This window comes from Acinonyx jubatus, chromosome D4 (assembly GCF_027475565.1).
Source record: "Acinonyx jubatus isolate Ajub_Pintada_27869175 chromosome D4, VMU_Ajub_asm_v1.0, whole genome shotgun sequence".
Classification (NCBI taxonomy): domain Eukaryota; kingdom Metazoa; phylum Chordata; class Mammalia; order Carnivora; family Felidae; genus Acinonyx; species Acinonyx jubatus.
The window spans coordinates 3,942,352-3,959,294 of NC_069391.1; the positions used below are offsets into that span (position 1 = coordinate 3,942,352).

The 16,943-nt window shown below is 53.1% G+C and overlaps 1 protein-coding gene across 5 annotated transcripts in view; it reads left to right on the plus strand.

Moving 5' to 3' along the window:
- AK8 (adenylate kinase 8) overlaps nucleotides 1–16,943 on the plus strand; it is a 129,875-nt gene that overhangs the window by 91,733 nt on the left and 21,199 nt on the right. Inside the window, exon 12 of one of the 5 annotated variants that reach the window (XM_027035489.2) lies at nucleotides 3,169–3,799. The exons of the other annotated variants lie outside the window; for them this stretch is intronic. Within the exon in view, the coding sequence (XP_026891290.1) occupies nucleotides 3,169–3,409 (241 nt within the window). The 3' untranslated portion in view covers nucleotides 3,410–3,799. Of the gene's footprint in view, nucleotides 1–3,168; nucleotides 3,800–16,943 lie in introns of those variants that run through there. 5 annotated transcript variants of the gene reach the window in all.

The window sequence follows — 16,943 nt, forward strand, 5'->3', positions numbered from 1 at the left end:
ATACGATTTAAAGATCCTTTTTTTTTTTTTTTTTATTAATGTTTTTAACATTATTGCTGAGAAGGAGAGAGAGAGCACGAACAGGAGAGGGGCAGAGAGAGAGAAGGGCAGAGGATCCGAAGCGGGATCTGCACTGACAGCCCAGAGCCCGATGCGGGGCTCCAACTCACGAACCGTGAGATCGTGACCTGAGTCGAAGTCGGCTGCTTCACCGACTGAACTCCCGGGCGCCCCACAGGTTAAAGATTCTTTTGACGGCTGGACACAACACAGTGACACTCAGATGCGAGGCAGAACTTTTGCTTACTCGCAGTTCCAAATAGGAGGTGGCTGCCACACGGGCCACACTGGGGGTTGTGCTGGGACGGGTAAGAGCCGCTGAGCGGTGAAGGCCGCTTGCGTGTGGCCACTTGCAGATGGCAAGGGGGCGGGGGGGGGGCAGCTGGGTTTTACGAGCTCTCTGTGGATTGGCTAATTTGAATAATGGGGGGCGGGCAGGGCATAGGGGCTGTCCCCAGATGGAGTGTGGGAGCCGCATAGGGAAGTGGTGGGAGTGGAGGGGACTCAGCAAGCTGTGTCAGAAGGGAAACTGAGGATTCCCAGGCAAGACTTTGAAACTGGGTCAAGACAGGGCTTGTGAGATGCTGCGTCGCACCTGTCCTGTGCCGGCCTGGCCCAGTTCCGCCTTCCCCACCTTCCACGGTTAAGGTGCGATTTGGGAGACAAACCTCAGGAGGTTTAAGCTCGGCCCAAAGACCGTTCATCCACCCCTGCAGCCCTTTGGTCCACTGCGCGGTGACCCCCCAGCATGTCTGAAAGCCCTGTCCGTGCGCGCTCTGGCGTCCTGGCACTGTCCTGTGGACCAGTTTGTCCTCACTTTCGTATCCACCGGCGGCCCCCACGTGCCCGAGGCATCATCTTCCCGGCCACCAGCTAGGTTTCCAGGGCGCGTCTCACTGTCGCTAGCGCCCGGCTGCTCACACGCTGCCCGCAGGCTCCGAGAGCAGCCTGGCACTAACCTGTAGCCCACCTAAATCCCAGCGGGGGATGGGAATTTGGTGGCCACCTTGGGGGCTGGAGGCGAGGCCAGGCCGTGGTTCCCAGAGGCGGCGGCTGGATCACCCGGCCTGGAGTAAGGAAGGACGAGTGCCCCTGGGCCTCGAGCCCCCAGGACGTGGCCCGTAATGGTGGTGAAGGGGCCGGCAGCCCACGGCCCCTGCAGCCACTGCATTTTAATCTTCCAGTAAAGAAGAACGGAAGGGGAAAAAAGGAAGGCTTTTCCATTATTTTCCGGCCTGGGGACCGTTGACATTTTAGCACTTATTTCCAGTGTTTGCATAAGAAAATCTGGTGAGGAGGATTCTGAGCGAACGTGGAAGGTCCGTGCCGCTTGCTTCCTGGGGTTAACCCCCGTCTGTTGCTAGGTCTGTCGTCTGCCTTTGAGAGCATGAGAGCAATTGCTTTCGAAGCGACGTCAACGATGTACGTTACCTTTGAACTCCTCCCCTGCGGCCTCCGGGGTTTATCAGAAGGGAAGAACACAGTGATTCCCAGCGAGCCTGCCATCCAGGTGACCACAGGCGTGGTTCTGCCGTCCCGGACGGGCAGCTGAGGGCTCTGAGGGCGGGCGGCCCGGTGTGCGGGCGGCGAGAGACCAGGAGCCTCGAGAGCTGGGGTCGGTGCTGTCTGGGGATCTTTAGGAAGAGGCAGGGCAGACATACAACAAGGGGCCGCGTGGCGTTTTCTTGGTGGGTAATTCTGTTAGTTAAAGACGGACACTCAGCTTTTTCCTTAACCAGGCGATACCGGTAAAAGTTATTTCCTAAGAATTTTCGGAGAGCGCCCGGTCCTGCCTGCTGCGTCAGCCCGGCTTCCCCGCTGTCTGTAAGGAGTCTAGGAAAGATCTCCAGGGTCCTTTTGCCACCTTCAGCGTTTGGCACAGCGTTCCGGGTGAACGTGTCCTTTTGGGAGAAAGTGACAACTTTTCTCGACCTCCTATTTCGGTGTCTGATAACCTGCACAGTCAGAAAATCCCCCTCGTGTCACCTCTCCCCTGCCACCGGCCCCCGTCAAGGCTTACTGTCCTTCGCGGCAGAGCACGTCTCAATCTCGTTCTCATCTGTGGATGCTAAGCCCTTATTAGGGGTCCAGTGGGTTTTACCCAACCCGTAACAGGCGGGCCTGCGCCCGTGGTGAGTAAGACATCAGAGAAGACAAACATGTCTTCCCCGCTACGGCGATCGGAGTTCCGGAGCAATCTCCATGCCTGGGTGGAGAATGACAGGTGACCTTTAACAGAACAGAGCCCCGGGTGGTTGGCATTTGAGTCTGGTTCTGATGGAGACGCCCCCAGTTTTGGCAGGCGCGAGGCTCAACCGTTCGTTTCAAGTCGTTTCCCCGAGTAAGGCAACAGGCTGAGACGCCGGAATGATTTGCAGATATCATGTTTGTTTTTCTTTACCCAAAGGAGACTTTGGGAGACATCAGTGCTTCAATTTTCCATCTTCCTCCGAGGCGTAAATAGAGTGCTGAACCGGTGAACCCGGGCGTTGTGCTGTAAAAGCCTGGGCCTCCGCCAGGTCCAGGTGGCAGACGCCTGCGAGCTCGAAACTCTCCTCCCTAAATATCACAGAAATTATTTAATAAAAGGAAAACTTTTTAAGGAAGTCTTCCACAAACAGAAGTTCAGCTCCACTTTTCCTGAGATCGTGAAACTCTGGGCATCGCTGCCTTGTGGGCTTTGGGGTCTCTGCAGATTCCAGACCGCACACCCAGCCCCCACGAGCAGGTGCACCAGACGCCCCCACACCCCGTTGGGCTCGGGAGCAGAGCCTCCATCCCGGGGCCCCGACATTGGCCACCGCCCCCCGCCCCCGCCTTTCTCTCTCGGGCCTCTGTCTCATGAAGCGTGGGTTCTAGATCCCTGGAGAGGACTGCAGGCCTCGAGAAAAGACCTGCCAGGTCTGGGATTCCTGCTCACAGAGCGGAGGGAAGGTGGGGACCAGGGGAGGGAGAAATCTGTCTCTCCCACCCACCCCTCCTGCTCGTGCCCCATACGCCCCGAACGCATCTGCCTCCTTCCTGCTTTCTAATCACTGGGTGTTTGCTCGTGACTGGCTTCTTTCAGAACACCATCGGTTTTTGTCTGTATCTTACCTTTTCTGCAAGGCTTAGCTCCACCTCCGCCTCCTCCAGGAAGCCTCCCCTGATGCTTCTCCTTGTTCTGCACCTTCATGGGACGCTGTACATCGTTCCTGTGATAGGAAGCCGCTTCACAGGATGGTGCTTCAACCAGAGGCTCTGGAAGCCTGGCTTTGCCCCTTTCATGCTCTGTGAGCCTGGTCAGGCTGTTATGATCTCCGGATGTCAGTTTTTTTTCCGAGCTAAGATGGGAGTGACTTTGTCCTGACAGGCAGCACATATTCACAGAAGATGCGTTACGTGCGGGTACTGCTGAAGCTGTGGGAAGCCAGGAGAAATGAGAGCTAAACAGCTCCCATCACACGGCTTACTTTCTAGTCGGGGTGGGAAAAGGCCACATGCGGGTCGACAGATCCTTAATAGGCTGAGAGCCACAGAAAGCAGTAAAGCAGGATAAAGGGGAGTAAGGAAGGTGGGCGGTGGGGAGGCAGAGGAGGAGACGGTATGTTGGGCAAAAGGTGGTCCGGGACGGCCTTTCTGCCAACAGGACACGTTAGCAGAGGTTTAAAGCAATCGCGTGAAGACCTGGGGAAGGGCAGTGTGCAGGAAACAGCGAGTGCAAAGGCCCTGAGGTGGGAGTGAGCTTGGCAAGCTTAAGAGGCATTGTGGCCAAAGGACTGGGGATGGAGTGGGAAGGGAGGAGTGAGGGAGTGGATGGGGCCGCTGGAGGTCTTGGCCTTTTCCTGTGAGTCAGGTGGGAGCCCTGGAGGGACTGGGCAGACGAGTGCGTGGACGGTGGGCGATGGCAGGAGATCGAGGGTGGAGGAGGAAGCGGGGAGGGCGGGTGGGAGGCCCTGGGCAAGAATCCCGCTGAGAGAGCCGGTGCCATGGGCCCAGGGCGGTGGCCATGCAGGAGGTGTGGCCTGTCATGGCCTATGAGGAGGCAGTCGGGCTGGATGCGGGGCATGCGAGCGAGCGAGAGAGACTTCGAGCGGAGTTCCACAGTGTTTGCCGGAGCGTCTGGGAAGCGCGGGCTGGCCATCGACATGAGAGGCAGGGGAGCAGCAGGCTCGGGGGGCCGCCGGCTTGGTTTTGGACACGGGGAGACAGGGATGCCTGTTAGGAGCCTGTGTGAGTCCCGGGGCGCGACAATAGAGCGCCCCAGACGGTGGTGTTTGCAGGGCAGAGCGAACTTTCTCTACGTTCTGGAGGCCGGGAGTCCTAGATCAAGGCGTTGCCTCCTCGGGGGCCCCTCCCCTCGGCCCACAGACAACCCTGGTGCTGCCTCTTCCTGTGCTCGTGTGTCCCCAGGGCCCCGTGTGTCCACACTTCCTCCTCTTGCAAGACACCAGATGGGGTCAGAGCCTCCTGTAAAGACTCTGTCTCCAAATACCAGGAACCGGGGCTCAGCATAGGAGTTTTAGGGGCGCCTAGGTGGCTCGGTTCGTGCGTTCGAGCCCCGCGTCGGGCTCTGTGCTGACAGCTCGGAGCCCGGAGCCTGCTCCCGATTCTGTGTCTCCCTCTCTCTCTGCCCCTCCCCTGCTCACTCTGTCTTTCTCTCAAAAATAAATAAACATTAAAAATTTTTTAAAAGTAGGAATTTTAGAGCATGCCCTCAGCCCCTAGGGGCCAGTGGGAGCCTTGGCTGTGGCAGCCTAAGCAAACTCACACAGGCTCCTAGTGGGCACCTCAGTCACATCTTCGTGGCTGCCCCGGTCGCACACGGGCGTTGCTCAAGGAGCTCCCGGCTTCCCCCAGCACCTTCTCTGGCTCCGCGGCAAGGTTTGCCATCGCTCCTGTCCCGCCCCCAGTCCCAGCCAGCGCTCTGAGCTTTCAAAACCATGGAAGTCAAACCAGAAAGCCCCTGGTGGCCTTCTAGTACATCCTCCAAATTGCACAGAGGGAGAAACTGAGGCCCCGAGAGACTAAGCAACTTGACTGAGGTCTCACTGTGAATGAGTGGGGGCTGGAACCAGGCGTCCTGGCCCCAGGCTGGCCATACTCATTTATTTGTTTTGGTTTTAATTACTTTTATTTTTTGTTTTGAAGTTTATTTATTTATTTGGGGGGAGGGTAGAGAGAGAATCCCAAGCAGACTCCACACTGTCACTGCAGAGCCAGATGTGGGGCTCGAACCCACAAACAGTGAGATCCTGACCCGAGCTGAAGAGTCAGATGCTTAACCAACTGAGCCACCCAGGCGTCCCATTTTTGGTTTTAAATGCCATATTCTTTTCCACATCCCAGCCCACCAGGGCGGTGAGCCATTGCCCACCTTGCAGTCATGCCTGGCACCCGAGGCCCTTCCAGGGTCCCCTTTTCCTTGGGAAGATGGGCCTCGACTGCCATGTTCCTGGCAGAAGGTCCCCCCCCCCCCATGATTGCTTTAACCAGATGCCCCTCTTCTTGCGGAGCTCTGGGACCATCCCCCTCCCCTCTCAACAATAATTAGCCTTGTAAGACTAATGGACGAATTCGTGTCTAATTACCCTGTTGAAGGCCCAATTATGTGATTAACATTCGTGGGCTATAAGCTAATGATGAGCCGAGCCTGTCATTTGCATAGCATTAAGTTAATTGAGCCGCCAGCCGAGGGGCGGATGGGGTGGCGTCGGCAGGATTCTCTTTCTGGAAGGATACTAATGACCAGAGAGGACGGTTCACCTGACAGCTTTATTAATTAACAGCGATCTGATTACCTCGCAGGAGTGGCAAGTGGCAGTGGGCAGAAAAGCTCAGCTTTGTCACAAATGGGAGATGGGCGCCCTGGCTGCTGAGTTTTCTTCCCAGCACCCGGCTGTGTTAGCTCACGATCACCTGGAAGAACCACTATGGAAAAGTCTTCCTGCAAAACCTTGCTCGCGCCCTTCTGTGAACGCACTTAGCAGCACATTTCCCTTGCTCTTTAATCATTTATTGTCTCGCTCATCCATCCATTCCTCTCACACGCGTGGAGCTTCTGCGGAGCGAGGCCGGGCCCCCTGCCTTGGGAGTGAGAGGGTTCCGCTAGGCTAGAAGCTTCCAGCTTCCCCCAGACGTTTCCGACTCAGCACGGCGTCACCCTCGCAACTGGTGAATGTCAGCAGAGAAGCTCAGACTTCGAAGGATCCTTGGAGATCACCGACCGGTTCAGGTCCCTGATTTCACCCCACATGGAACTGGAGGCCAAAGAGGCCAAGAGCAGGAAGTTTGCGTCCGCAGCAGGGAGTGGTGGGGTGGGGCGGGTGCTCCTGGCCCGGCCCCACGTCCCCTGCCCCCAGAACTGCTCTGCCTTTTCAGGCCCTCTCTCAACCCCTGTGGATGGGATGTGGAGCTCTTACCTGTCACCTCCTGGGGAAACTTGCCTGGGAACCCCTCCCACGTGCTTGGCTGGCCCCTCCCTTCTCCCTCGTGGCACTCGAGCCCACTGGCCCATGTTTCTTCTGGGAAGAAGAGTCCCTGAGGCAGGGACTCTGCGATGCTTACTGCTTAGGTGACTGAGCCAGCTAAGGAACCGTGGAAGCCGTGTGAGTGACCTAAAACCCAGGTTGTTCTCCAGTGAGTTTTAAACCAGAATTTTTTAAACAAGAAGTAACATCACGTATACGTCTGTATGGAACTTGTTTTTTCACTTAACAAGATATTGTGGGCATCTTTACCATTACATAAAGCCACAACTCATTAAATGTTTGTTAAGTATCACACCATGCAAACTATTACATAGTAATAGTTTGTGTTCAGGATTACATAGTCCAGATGTATCTAATGTATTTAAAATTTTTCTTAATGTTTATTTTTAAGAGAGAGAGAGAGAGAGAGACAGAGACAGAGAGACAGAGTACAAGCAGGGGAGGGGCAGAGAGAGAGGGAGACACAGAATCCGAAGCAGGCTCCAGGCTCCGAGCCGTCAACACAGAGCCCCATGCGGGGCTCACACTCACGAACTGTGAGATCATGACCTGAGCCGGAGTCAAACGTTTAACGGACTGAGCCACCCAGGCGCCCCTGATAATGTACCTAAATGCCCTCTGTGTGGCAGACAGTTACGTTGTCTCCAGTTTTTTTGTTTTTGTTTGTTTGTTTTTTCTGTTACAAGCAGCGCAGCAACAAGCTCGCACACGCAGTCGTTGGCACATTTGTTTAAAATTCAAGGGATGGCATCACCGGCCCCGCGGATCCATACAACTAAAAAGTTGAATAGTTTTCTAACTGACAGGAGTCAGAAATCAAGAGTACCCATGGATAGCCAGTGAAAAAGAAATCTCGAAGAACAACTGAAAATTAATCGTCTAAGCCTCTGACTTAGGCTAGAAAAATAATAAGCCCAAAAGCGGCAGGAGAGAGACCACAGGAATAGAAATCAGGAGTGCAAAAAATGGCAACGGAGCCAAAAGTGCATTGTTTGACAAAAATCAATGAAATCGACACACTTCTAGCAAGATAGAGAAGGCTTAGATAAACAACGCTTGGCATACAAAAGGGGACAGAGCCATAAATATAAAATATTATCAACTTTATTATAATAAATCTAGACACATAGGATGGATAAATTCACAGGAAAAAAAAAAAAAGTCTTACCAGTATTGACATTAGAAGAAATAGAAATCCAAACGGTCCTATTGCTATTAAATACCTTGAAGCATAACCGTGAGACCCTCCTTCCCCCAAACACTCCTGCACATGAATGCTTGTGGCAGCACTGTGTGTGAGAGCAAAACACCTTGGGGAAGACACCCCTGTGCAGAAGATCCTGGGCGAATCACAGCAGATGGTACGCTACGTGGCTGCAGGAGGGGTGGACTACAGCCGTGCATGTCGACGGGGAGGAATCTTAGAAAAATAACGCTGAGGACAAGTGCAAGTTGTGAAAGACCATGTTTAGCAGGATACCACTGCAAGCACACTAATGCATTGTTTAGGTACTTTTATACACCTTTAATCATTCACGACGGTGGTTTTCTTCCAGTGTTGGAATAGACAGAGAAGGGACTGGTTAGGAAGGTCTGGAGCATTTTGTCAGTACTGGAGCGATGCATTTCTCGTGTGGGTTCATGGGGTTAGTTTTATTTATTTATTTATTTTTTAATTTTTTTTTTTTAATGTTTATTTTTGACAGAGAGAGACAGACATGAGCAGGGGAGGGGCAGAGAGAGAGGGAGACAGAGAATCGGAAGCAGGCTCCAGGCTCTGAGCCATCAGCACAGAGCCCGATGCAGGGCTGGAACTCACAGACCGCGAGATCATGACCTGAGCCGAAGTCGGACGCTCAACTGACTGAGCCACCCAGGCGCCCCTCATGGGGTTAGTTTTAATATACATTATATATAGGTGTGTGTGTATATATATATGTATATATATATATATATATATATGTGTGTGTATATATATATACACACACACACACACCTATATATACACATATAAGAATGTAATATATATATATATATATATATATATATATATATATATATATATATAAAGAATGTATCTACCCAGAAGACATTTTTTCAAGAAAGCAATATTTGTTTTACTCACCAATATACTTGGTGAATGGCTCCTAAAGTAACAATGCCTGGTACATAGTAGGTGAGCAACAAACATTTGGGGACTGAGTGACTGTATGTTACATAACTTATTTTTATATATCAAAATGTGTCAAAATAAAAAGTGGGGGGAAATATTAAGCTTTCTTTTCATCCTAGAACTCTACTCCCTTTCCTAGAAGCAACCACTGCTCGTAGTTGGTTGAACATTCTTCAAGAAAATTTCTCTGCATCAATAGCTAAGAGATAAGTAAATGCATTTATTTTATGTAGATGGAGACGTACCACACACTTTGCTTACCGTCTCTTTTCTCTTAATGCTGTAACTGCAGACTTTTTTCACATAGCACATATGGCTCTATTCCTCATTCTTTTTTTTTTTTATGTTTATTCATTTTTGAGAGAGAGAGAAAACACAGCAAGGAAGGGCAGAGAGAGAAGGAGACACAGAATCTGAAGCAGTCTTCATAGCCGAAGTCAGACGCTCAACGGATTGAGCCTCCCAGGTGTCCCTGCTCCTCATTCTTTTTAATGGCGACGTAGTATTCCAGTCTGTGACTGTGCAGTAATTTATTTAACAGAAAAGCATTTTTGAAAAGCTTTTAGGGGCACCTGCGTAGCTCAGTTTGTTAAGTGTCCAACTTGGTTTTGGGTCGTGATCTCACGAGTTTTGTGAGTGTGAGCCCCACATCGGACTCTATGTTGTCAGTGTGGGGCCTGATTGGTATCCTCTGTCCCTCTCTCTCTGCCCCCCCCTCTCTTGCACTGTCTCTCAAAACTAAATAAACATTTTAGAAAAGTAAAGAAATGCATTTAGACTGTTTCCTTTCTTTCACTTTGCCAATAGTACTACAATAAAAGTACATATGGCTCTGTGTATTCAGAAGACTCTCCCTATAGGGTAAAATCCTGGAGGTGGAATTGCTGAATCGTGGTTGCATTTCTATTTTCGGTGAGCACTACCAAAGTGCCTGAGGGCTCCTGATTTACTGGTGGAGATAAAGAATCGTACAGCCGAAGGTGGTGTGTGCTTTGGGAACAGCTCGACCGTCCAAGAAACAAAGGCTCCACGTAAGCCTGGATATGCTGCAGGACCACAGGGGGCACCTAAACGGCAGCGCTGCAGCCGCCCAAGTTCATGGTGCAGTTCAGTGACCCATGCACCTGCTCAAGCTGTGGAAAATGCTTGACATCACAGAACCAGTGTGTCAGGGAGCGTATCTTTTCCCTTAGGATCAATGATGGATTTACAATATGTCTAAATGTTTCCTTTCAAGAATGGTTGTTGGCACAAAAACAGACGCTTAGATCAATGGAACAGAATAGAGAACCCAGAAACGGACCCACAAACGTATGGCCAAGTAATCTTTGGCAAAGCAGGAAAGAATATCCAATGGAATAAAGACAGTCTCTTCGGCAAGTGGTGCTGGGAAAACTGGACAGCGACATGCAGAAGAATGAACCTGGACCACTTTCCTACACCATACACAAAAATAAACTCAAAATGGATGAAAGACCTCAATGTAAGACAGGAAGTCATCGAAATCCTCGAGGAGGAAGCAGGCAAAAACCTCTTTGATCTTGGCCGCAGCAACTTCTTACTCAACATGTCTCCGGAGGCAAAGGAAACAAAAGCAAAAATGAACTACTGGGACCTCATCAAAATAAAAAGCTTCTGCACAGCCAAGGAAACCATCAGCAAAACTAAAAGGCAACTGACCGAATGGGAGAAGATATTTGTAAATGACATAGCAGATAAAGTGTTAGTATCCAAAACCTAGAAAGAACTTATCAAACTCAACACCCAAAAAACAAATAATCCAGTAAAGAAATGGGCGAAAGACATGAATAGACACTTCTCCAAGGAAGACATCCACATGGCCAACCGACACATGAAAAAATGCTCCACGTCACTCATCATCAGGGAAATACAAATCCAAACCACAATGAGATACCACCTCACACCTGTCAGAGTGGCCAACATTAACAACTCAGGCAGCAACAGATATTGGCGAGGATGCAGAGAAAGAGGATCTCTTCTGCATTGTTGGTGGGAATGCAAGCTGGTGCAGCCACTCTGGAAAACAGTATGGAGATTCCTCAAAAAATTAAAAATAGAACTACCCTACGACCCAGCAATCACACTACTAGGTATTTATCCATGGGATACAGGGATGCTGTTTCTAAGGCCAATGTTTATAGCACAGCTATCAACAATAGCCAAAGTGTGGAAAGACCCCAAATGTCCATGGATGGATGAATGGATAAAGAAGATGTGCTGTATATATATACAGTGGAGTATTACTCGGCAATTGAAACGAATGAAATCTTGCCATTTGCAACTACGTGGATGGAACTGGAGGATATTATGCTAAGTGACATCAGTCAGAGAAAGACAAATATCATATGACTTCACTCATGTGACGACTTTAAGAGACAAAACAGACGAACATAAGGGAAGGGAAGCAAAATAACATAAAAACAGGGAGGGGGCAAAGCATAAGAGACTCATAAATATGGAGTACAAACAGAGGGTTACTGGAGGGGTTGTGGGAGGGCAGATGGCCTAAATGGGCAAGGGGCACTAGGGAATCTACTCCTGAAACCATTGTTGCACCATATGCTAACTAACTTGGATATAAATTTTAAAATAAATAAATAAGTAAGTGAATGGTTGTATTGCCCACAACAGTTACTTTCCAATTTGGATGCAGCGTATTTAAGTAATGATATTTATTTCCATTTTTAGCTTTGACTCACAGCTGAAACATGACAGGCTTATTACGAACATGAAGGTCCATCGTGAAAGAAAGTCATTTGCACAAGACCCACGCTGCCTCCTTAAGAAGCTGGAGGCTAACGTACTCCACCATCTCTCCACACGGAGCGTGCACGGCCGCCTTGCGGTTGGGGTGGGTCCCCGACATTTAGCCTTTAGGGAGGACACGTCTCTGGAAACTCTGCCCTCGGCTCAGGCTGCCCGTCCTGCGGCCAGGTGGGAGGGGGCAGGCCAGGGTCACTCATCCTTCCCCAGATGTGCATCCGGGAAAAGTATAGGCGTCGAGCCCCATCTGGACGTGGGTCCGCTCAGTTCCCGAGGTACCACCTGCTGGCTGGCATTGCCATGGCGTTTTCTAGAAGTGGTAGGTTTAGTATCAAAGGCAGGAGCTTGGGGTGTCAAAGAGACGAGAGCTTGAGTCGGTGTCTGTTGACATCTGTTTAGTGAGCACGTGCTGTGTGCTGGGACACTGAGCAAGACGGACGGACAGCTTACCCTCCGGGGGGGGGGGCCCTGCTCTGGGGGGGGGTGGGATATGACCAGTAAACATGTTGCTTATAACGCAGACCGCTTTGCTTAGCTCTGAGGCCCCACGGGTGTGTGGGAAGCTGCTGTCAGGGGTTCCCCGGAAGCAGAGGGAACAGCAGGGTAGAGGCCTGGAGGCGGTAGTTGGTTCCTCTTCTGGTCACCTCACCTTCCTTCATTCGCTGAGCGGAATTGGTAGCATGTGTGGTGTAAAGTCACTGTTAGGTTCCATGAGGGGGGTGGGTAGATGTGAGTAATTGACTGTCACCATTACCACTTTGGGTACTGGCTTGGTGAGCTGCTGTTCCCACTGTACTTTGCAGAGGACGCCCCCTGGCACAGCCCCGTGGCTCCATGAGAGAGAGAGCTGGGGTCGCCCGGCAGAGGACAAGGCAGTCTTGCCCTTCTCTTCCGGGGATGGTGGTGTTGGTGGAATGAAGATGGGGGGTGGGGAGGTGGTTGGGGGAGGGAGGAGCCCCTTCTGAACTTCCCCTCTTGCTCCGGAACCCTCCAGCCATGCCAGGGAGCCGTGGAAATTTCTTTCCTGCCCGTGGCGGTGAAGCACCACTCCAGGTGATGGCTCCGGGATTGAAATGTCAGTCCCTTTGGCTGCCCCTGGACACGGGTGCTCAGCTGTCATCTGCTTGGTGCCCACAGCAACTGCCACGGTGTCATAAGAGACAAACGTAGCCCCAAACTGGAGTCTGATGGATCCGAAGTTATGTATTTAGTTCACAGTCGGTATAGAGTGCTCATAAAATCTTGATCATGATGGAGAGGCTAATAAACATTTGAGAACATAAATATTTGGGGGAAGCAATGGCTCTGTGAAACATTTAGTTGTGGAGTAGTTAGGAGAACAGAGAAAATCAGCCAGGCAGAACTCTCCAGATACCAATCTGGTGAGTTATATATGAAGGGCCGGTAATGACCTTGAGTGAGCCGTTTTATGGGTATGCAGACGTTAATTTGGCGGGTACGTTCACGCGGGGCTGCACTGCCTTGGGTAGCTGCGTCACACGGGGCCTCGGGCTATTTGCCCTTCCCATATCTGAGTCGAGGGGGGCACGGGTGCGACTGGCTGGGGCGGGGGTCACCTTGGCCCACGGAGCACTTTCTGGACTCCAGTGGAACGTGGCACCGAGTCGGCCCTCAGGCAGCCAGGCGCGCACCAGGAGGTGCCGGGGAAGGCTGTCCTGGGTGGAGAGGGTGCCTCAGAGCCCCTGACCTGTTGTCCCGGAGTCTGGCAGCTCTGTGGGAAGGAAAGAGCCCCCGCCCCCCACACCACGCGCAGCAGCTGGGGGCCCAGCCTGGCCAGGTTCAAATCCCACGTTGCCATTCACAGGACCTTGGGCAAGTCCCTCCCTTGCTGTACAGACTGGGCTTGATGACGGAGGCGCGAGCGTGGTAAGAAATAAATGAGGTGATGAGTGTGCGGTGCTTCTGGAAGCTCCAAAGTTGGGACAGGCATCACCCCCTGGCTTGGCCACAAGGATTCTGGAAGTCTGCACCAGCAGGGCGCCAGCGAGTCTGGCGACAGCGTGGCTGGGGTTCGATGCACGTTTTGGAGCGCAGCCCCCCCCCCCCCCCCGGCAGCTGATCCCCACTCACCCCCGTCCTCCGTGCGACTGGTAGGAAGTTGGAGTAAAGGACTCTTACCGAGCGCAGTGAAAGTTTTAAAGTATGCAGATTATTTACTTAACAAACGTTTCCGTGGGTTTCCCGCTGCCGCCTCCCCCCAACCCCTGCCCCGCCTTTGGGGAGCAGAGCTCCACACCCTGAGGACCCCTCCGGGAGAGACCACGTGCCGAACATGGTCCTTTGTGTCGACGCCAAGGAAGACAATTGGCTGGAGCTGCCGGCGGTGACGTTTTGTCGTGAGAACCCCGGGGGCTTCTTTTCGGGAGGCTCATCCTTCTCTGTACAAGAACAAACTCTCGTATGTCCCGTGAGAGGAAAACGCAGGGGGACAGAACTTAAGTGGACCGGCAGGCGTCTGGACAGAAGGAACTTTCGCGGCGTCTGTAGGGGTGGCCATGAGAGACAAAGCCAAAGCCGACCCAGGGATAAACCTCTCTCCGCGGAGATCTTTGAGAATCGGAGGCCGTCCTTGGTCCGAGGCCACTCGTCTGCCTGCAGAACTTGATCTTGCGGGGAAAACCTAATCATTCAAAAGCATTTGTGAGTCAGGGCGGAGGGAGCTGGCTGGGTGCTGGCCCACCCCTCCTGTCACCTTGGACCTCGCCCCACCACAGGGCCACCAGTTGTATCTGTGGTCCCACGCAATGATAACGGAATGCAAATGGCCTTTGTTATTTGGAACAGAAATGCATTTTCCTGCCGAGGTCCCTTTGAAACATCACAGAACATAACCTGCTCAGAGCCTCCCATTTCCCGATCCCCACCATCCCCCGTCCTGTGAGCAGGTGCCGCAGAGATGTGTCCGCATCATTGCTTCACCGCTTGCCCGGGTTTGGGCTGAGCTGGGTGGGTCCTCGGGGAGCCGCAAACCCGGCGTGCCCGCAGCGGGTCCTTTAGAGAGAGGCTCCCTTCTCGGCTGCACTGACCCGGACCAGTTATTCCCATTCAGGGCGACTGCCTCTCCTCCCACAGAAACCACTTCCCTTCCAAGGAGGGGCTCCAGCCCCTCCCCTCGGTGAGCTCCAAGCCACCAGCAGAGCAGAACCTGGGACAGTGGACAAGTTCCCATCCTGTCCTGCGGGGCCCACTGGCGGGGTCTCCACAATGCAGGGGCAAAATGAGGAGACGCAGGTTGGCGGGGGGCGGTGAAGGGGGTAAGGACTAGAACTTTCAGGAGGGCGTGACTTTGCAGGTGACTTCACGTCTCCTAGCATCAGGCTCCTTGTGACTCCCGGGGCCACAGCAGTGAACACAATGTTTCCGCAGGAGCCCGTGCCAGCCGGGACCTGAGCAGCGCTCACCCTGCTCTGAGGGCAGCGCTGTGCCCGGGCCCCGGGGGAGATGCCCTCAGGATAGATGGCAGGCAGGACCACTAGGCTTCTGGACTCAAATGACAGATTTCATTCACAGACAACTCTCAACACCCAGACGTTTTAAATTGCAGACCTGTATCCCCAGCCAAGGATGTGGAAAAGCTTGATCTAGAAACTCAGGTTTCAGCATCTGGGTCCGGGGCTCATTAGGAAGTTTAACCCAGGAGCTTACCCAGATAAACAGTTTAACCCCGGGTTTGTTTGCAGTGGGCAATTAGGGGGGTGCCCCAATAATGTGTGTTGACTGAACTGTGTTGTCCTCAAAGCCTCATGCTCGGAACAGAGAGGGACTCTGATGGGTAGGTTGGGGCTGCTGGTGCCGCAGGCTGGCCTTCGTGCGGGTGCGGCCTCGCCGGCCCGCGGCCTCCGGTTGCCGTCGGTCAAGTCCAGGCCACAGCTTGGTTCCTAAGTTGCGTTACTAATGCACCTGCAGGTCAGCCTGGAGTTAGGGGCAGGTTTGGGAGGGGCTGGGGGCTAAGGAAGCCCCTCGCTGAAGCTGCTCCCACGGGGTGGTACTGGGTCCCCATGGGATCCACCGGGAGGAGGCTCTTTGAATCTGGATCTGCGTCTTTGCTGGCTCACAAGTAAGGGCCTCCTATCCTACTTAGAAACTTGAGAAGAGAGAGAGTGGCCTTTTGGAATGTAGCTCAGAGAGGATTTCCCTGAGATGGAACATTCTGGAAAGTCCTTTGAATTGTGCCGGGAAGGCCTCTGCAGCCTCGGCGCTGGAGAGAACGGCCCTTGGAGGAGATGAGGGGTGGAGGCCCGCCAAGGCCCTGAGGGGAGGCTGGCTGGCGGAAGAGACAGGAGGGGCCCCGGGGCCCAGGCGCGGCAAAGAAACTCAGGGAAAAGTGTGCTGAGTGCCCACGCTGTGGGAGAGGAAGGCAGGGAAGTAGGTCGTGGAGGGAACGAAAAGAGGGCAAATGCGGTGCCCACCCTGCCTGCCCTGCATGACCTCCTGCCTCCACAGCGCTCCCTTCGCGGCCATTCTCCCGTGGCCTTGGCTGTGGTGGCCCCACTCAGTGGCCCTCAGCTCCAACCTACCCATCCAAGAGTCTCCCTCTGTTCTGAGAACGAGGCTTTTGAGGACAACACAATTCAGTCAACAAACATTAGTTGAGCACCGACTGTGTGCCAGGACGGTTCTAGGAGCTGACAGTAGGGCAGAGAACAGCACAGATCACGTGAGCCCAGGACGGGACAGTACGCGTAATGGTCCCCAGGGAGGAGGGCTTCAAGGGGACAAAGCAGGCATGTGAGAGGCTGGGGTGTAGCTCCTTCCTGGGGGCACTGGAAGCAGACATCTCAGCACCCAGTGGGGGTGGCCCCGTGGCCACCAGGGAGATGCACGTGCGAGGCCCAGAACCAGCCTGTGCAGAGGGTGGGCTCCAAGACAGCAAGGAGGCCATCGGGAGGGAGTCAGGAGCCAGGGGCCGTGCAGGGGACGGGGTCTGCAAGCCGCTGGCACCGAGGGCCTGAGCTTAGCATGTGCAAATGCTCGTCCATCCATTTTGAAAGAAATCACCTTAAGAGAACATCGTCCTACAGAATCACCATGGAGCCAGTAGAATTGTGGGCTCTTCAGTCCGGGGGTCCTGGCTGGCGTCTGGCCCTGCCTTGGACGGGCATCGTGGCCGGGGGCAAATTCGCTCCTCCCTCTGAGCCTCCCCTTTGCTCATCGGCAAAATGGGTCCCAGGTTATAGAACTGCTTCTGAAGACTTCACGAGGAGTAAATACCACGTCAAACTCACGAGGCGAAGTGAGCCAGTCACAAAAGGTCACATATTGTAGGACATCACTCAGTGGAATGTCCAGAACAGGCAAATCTACCGAGACAGACAGGCAGACTTGGGGCCGCCCGGGGCTGCAGGAGGCGGGGGTCAGGAGTGAGTTGTTGGCGAACACTGGGTCTCTTGTTAGGGGGGTGGGAATGTTCTGGAACTTGAGAGAGGTGACACTGT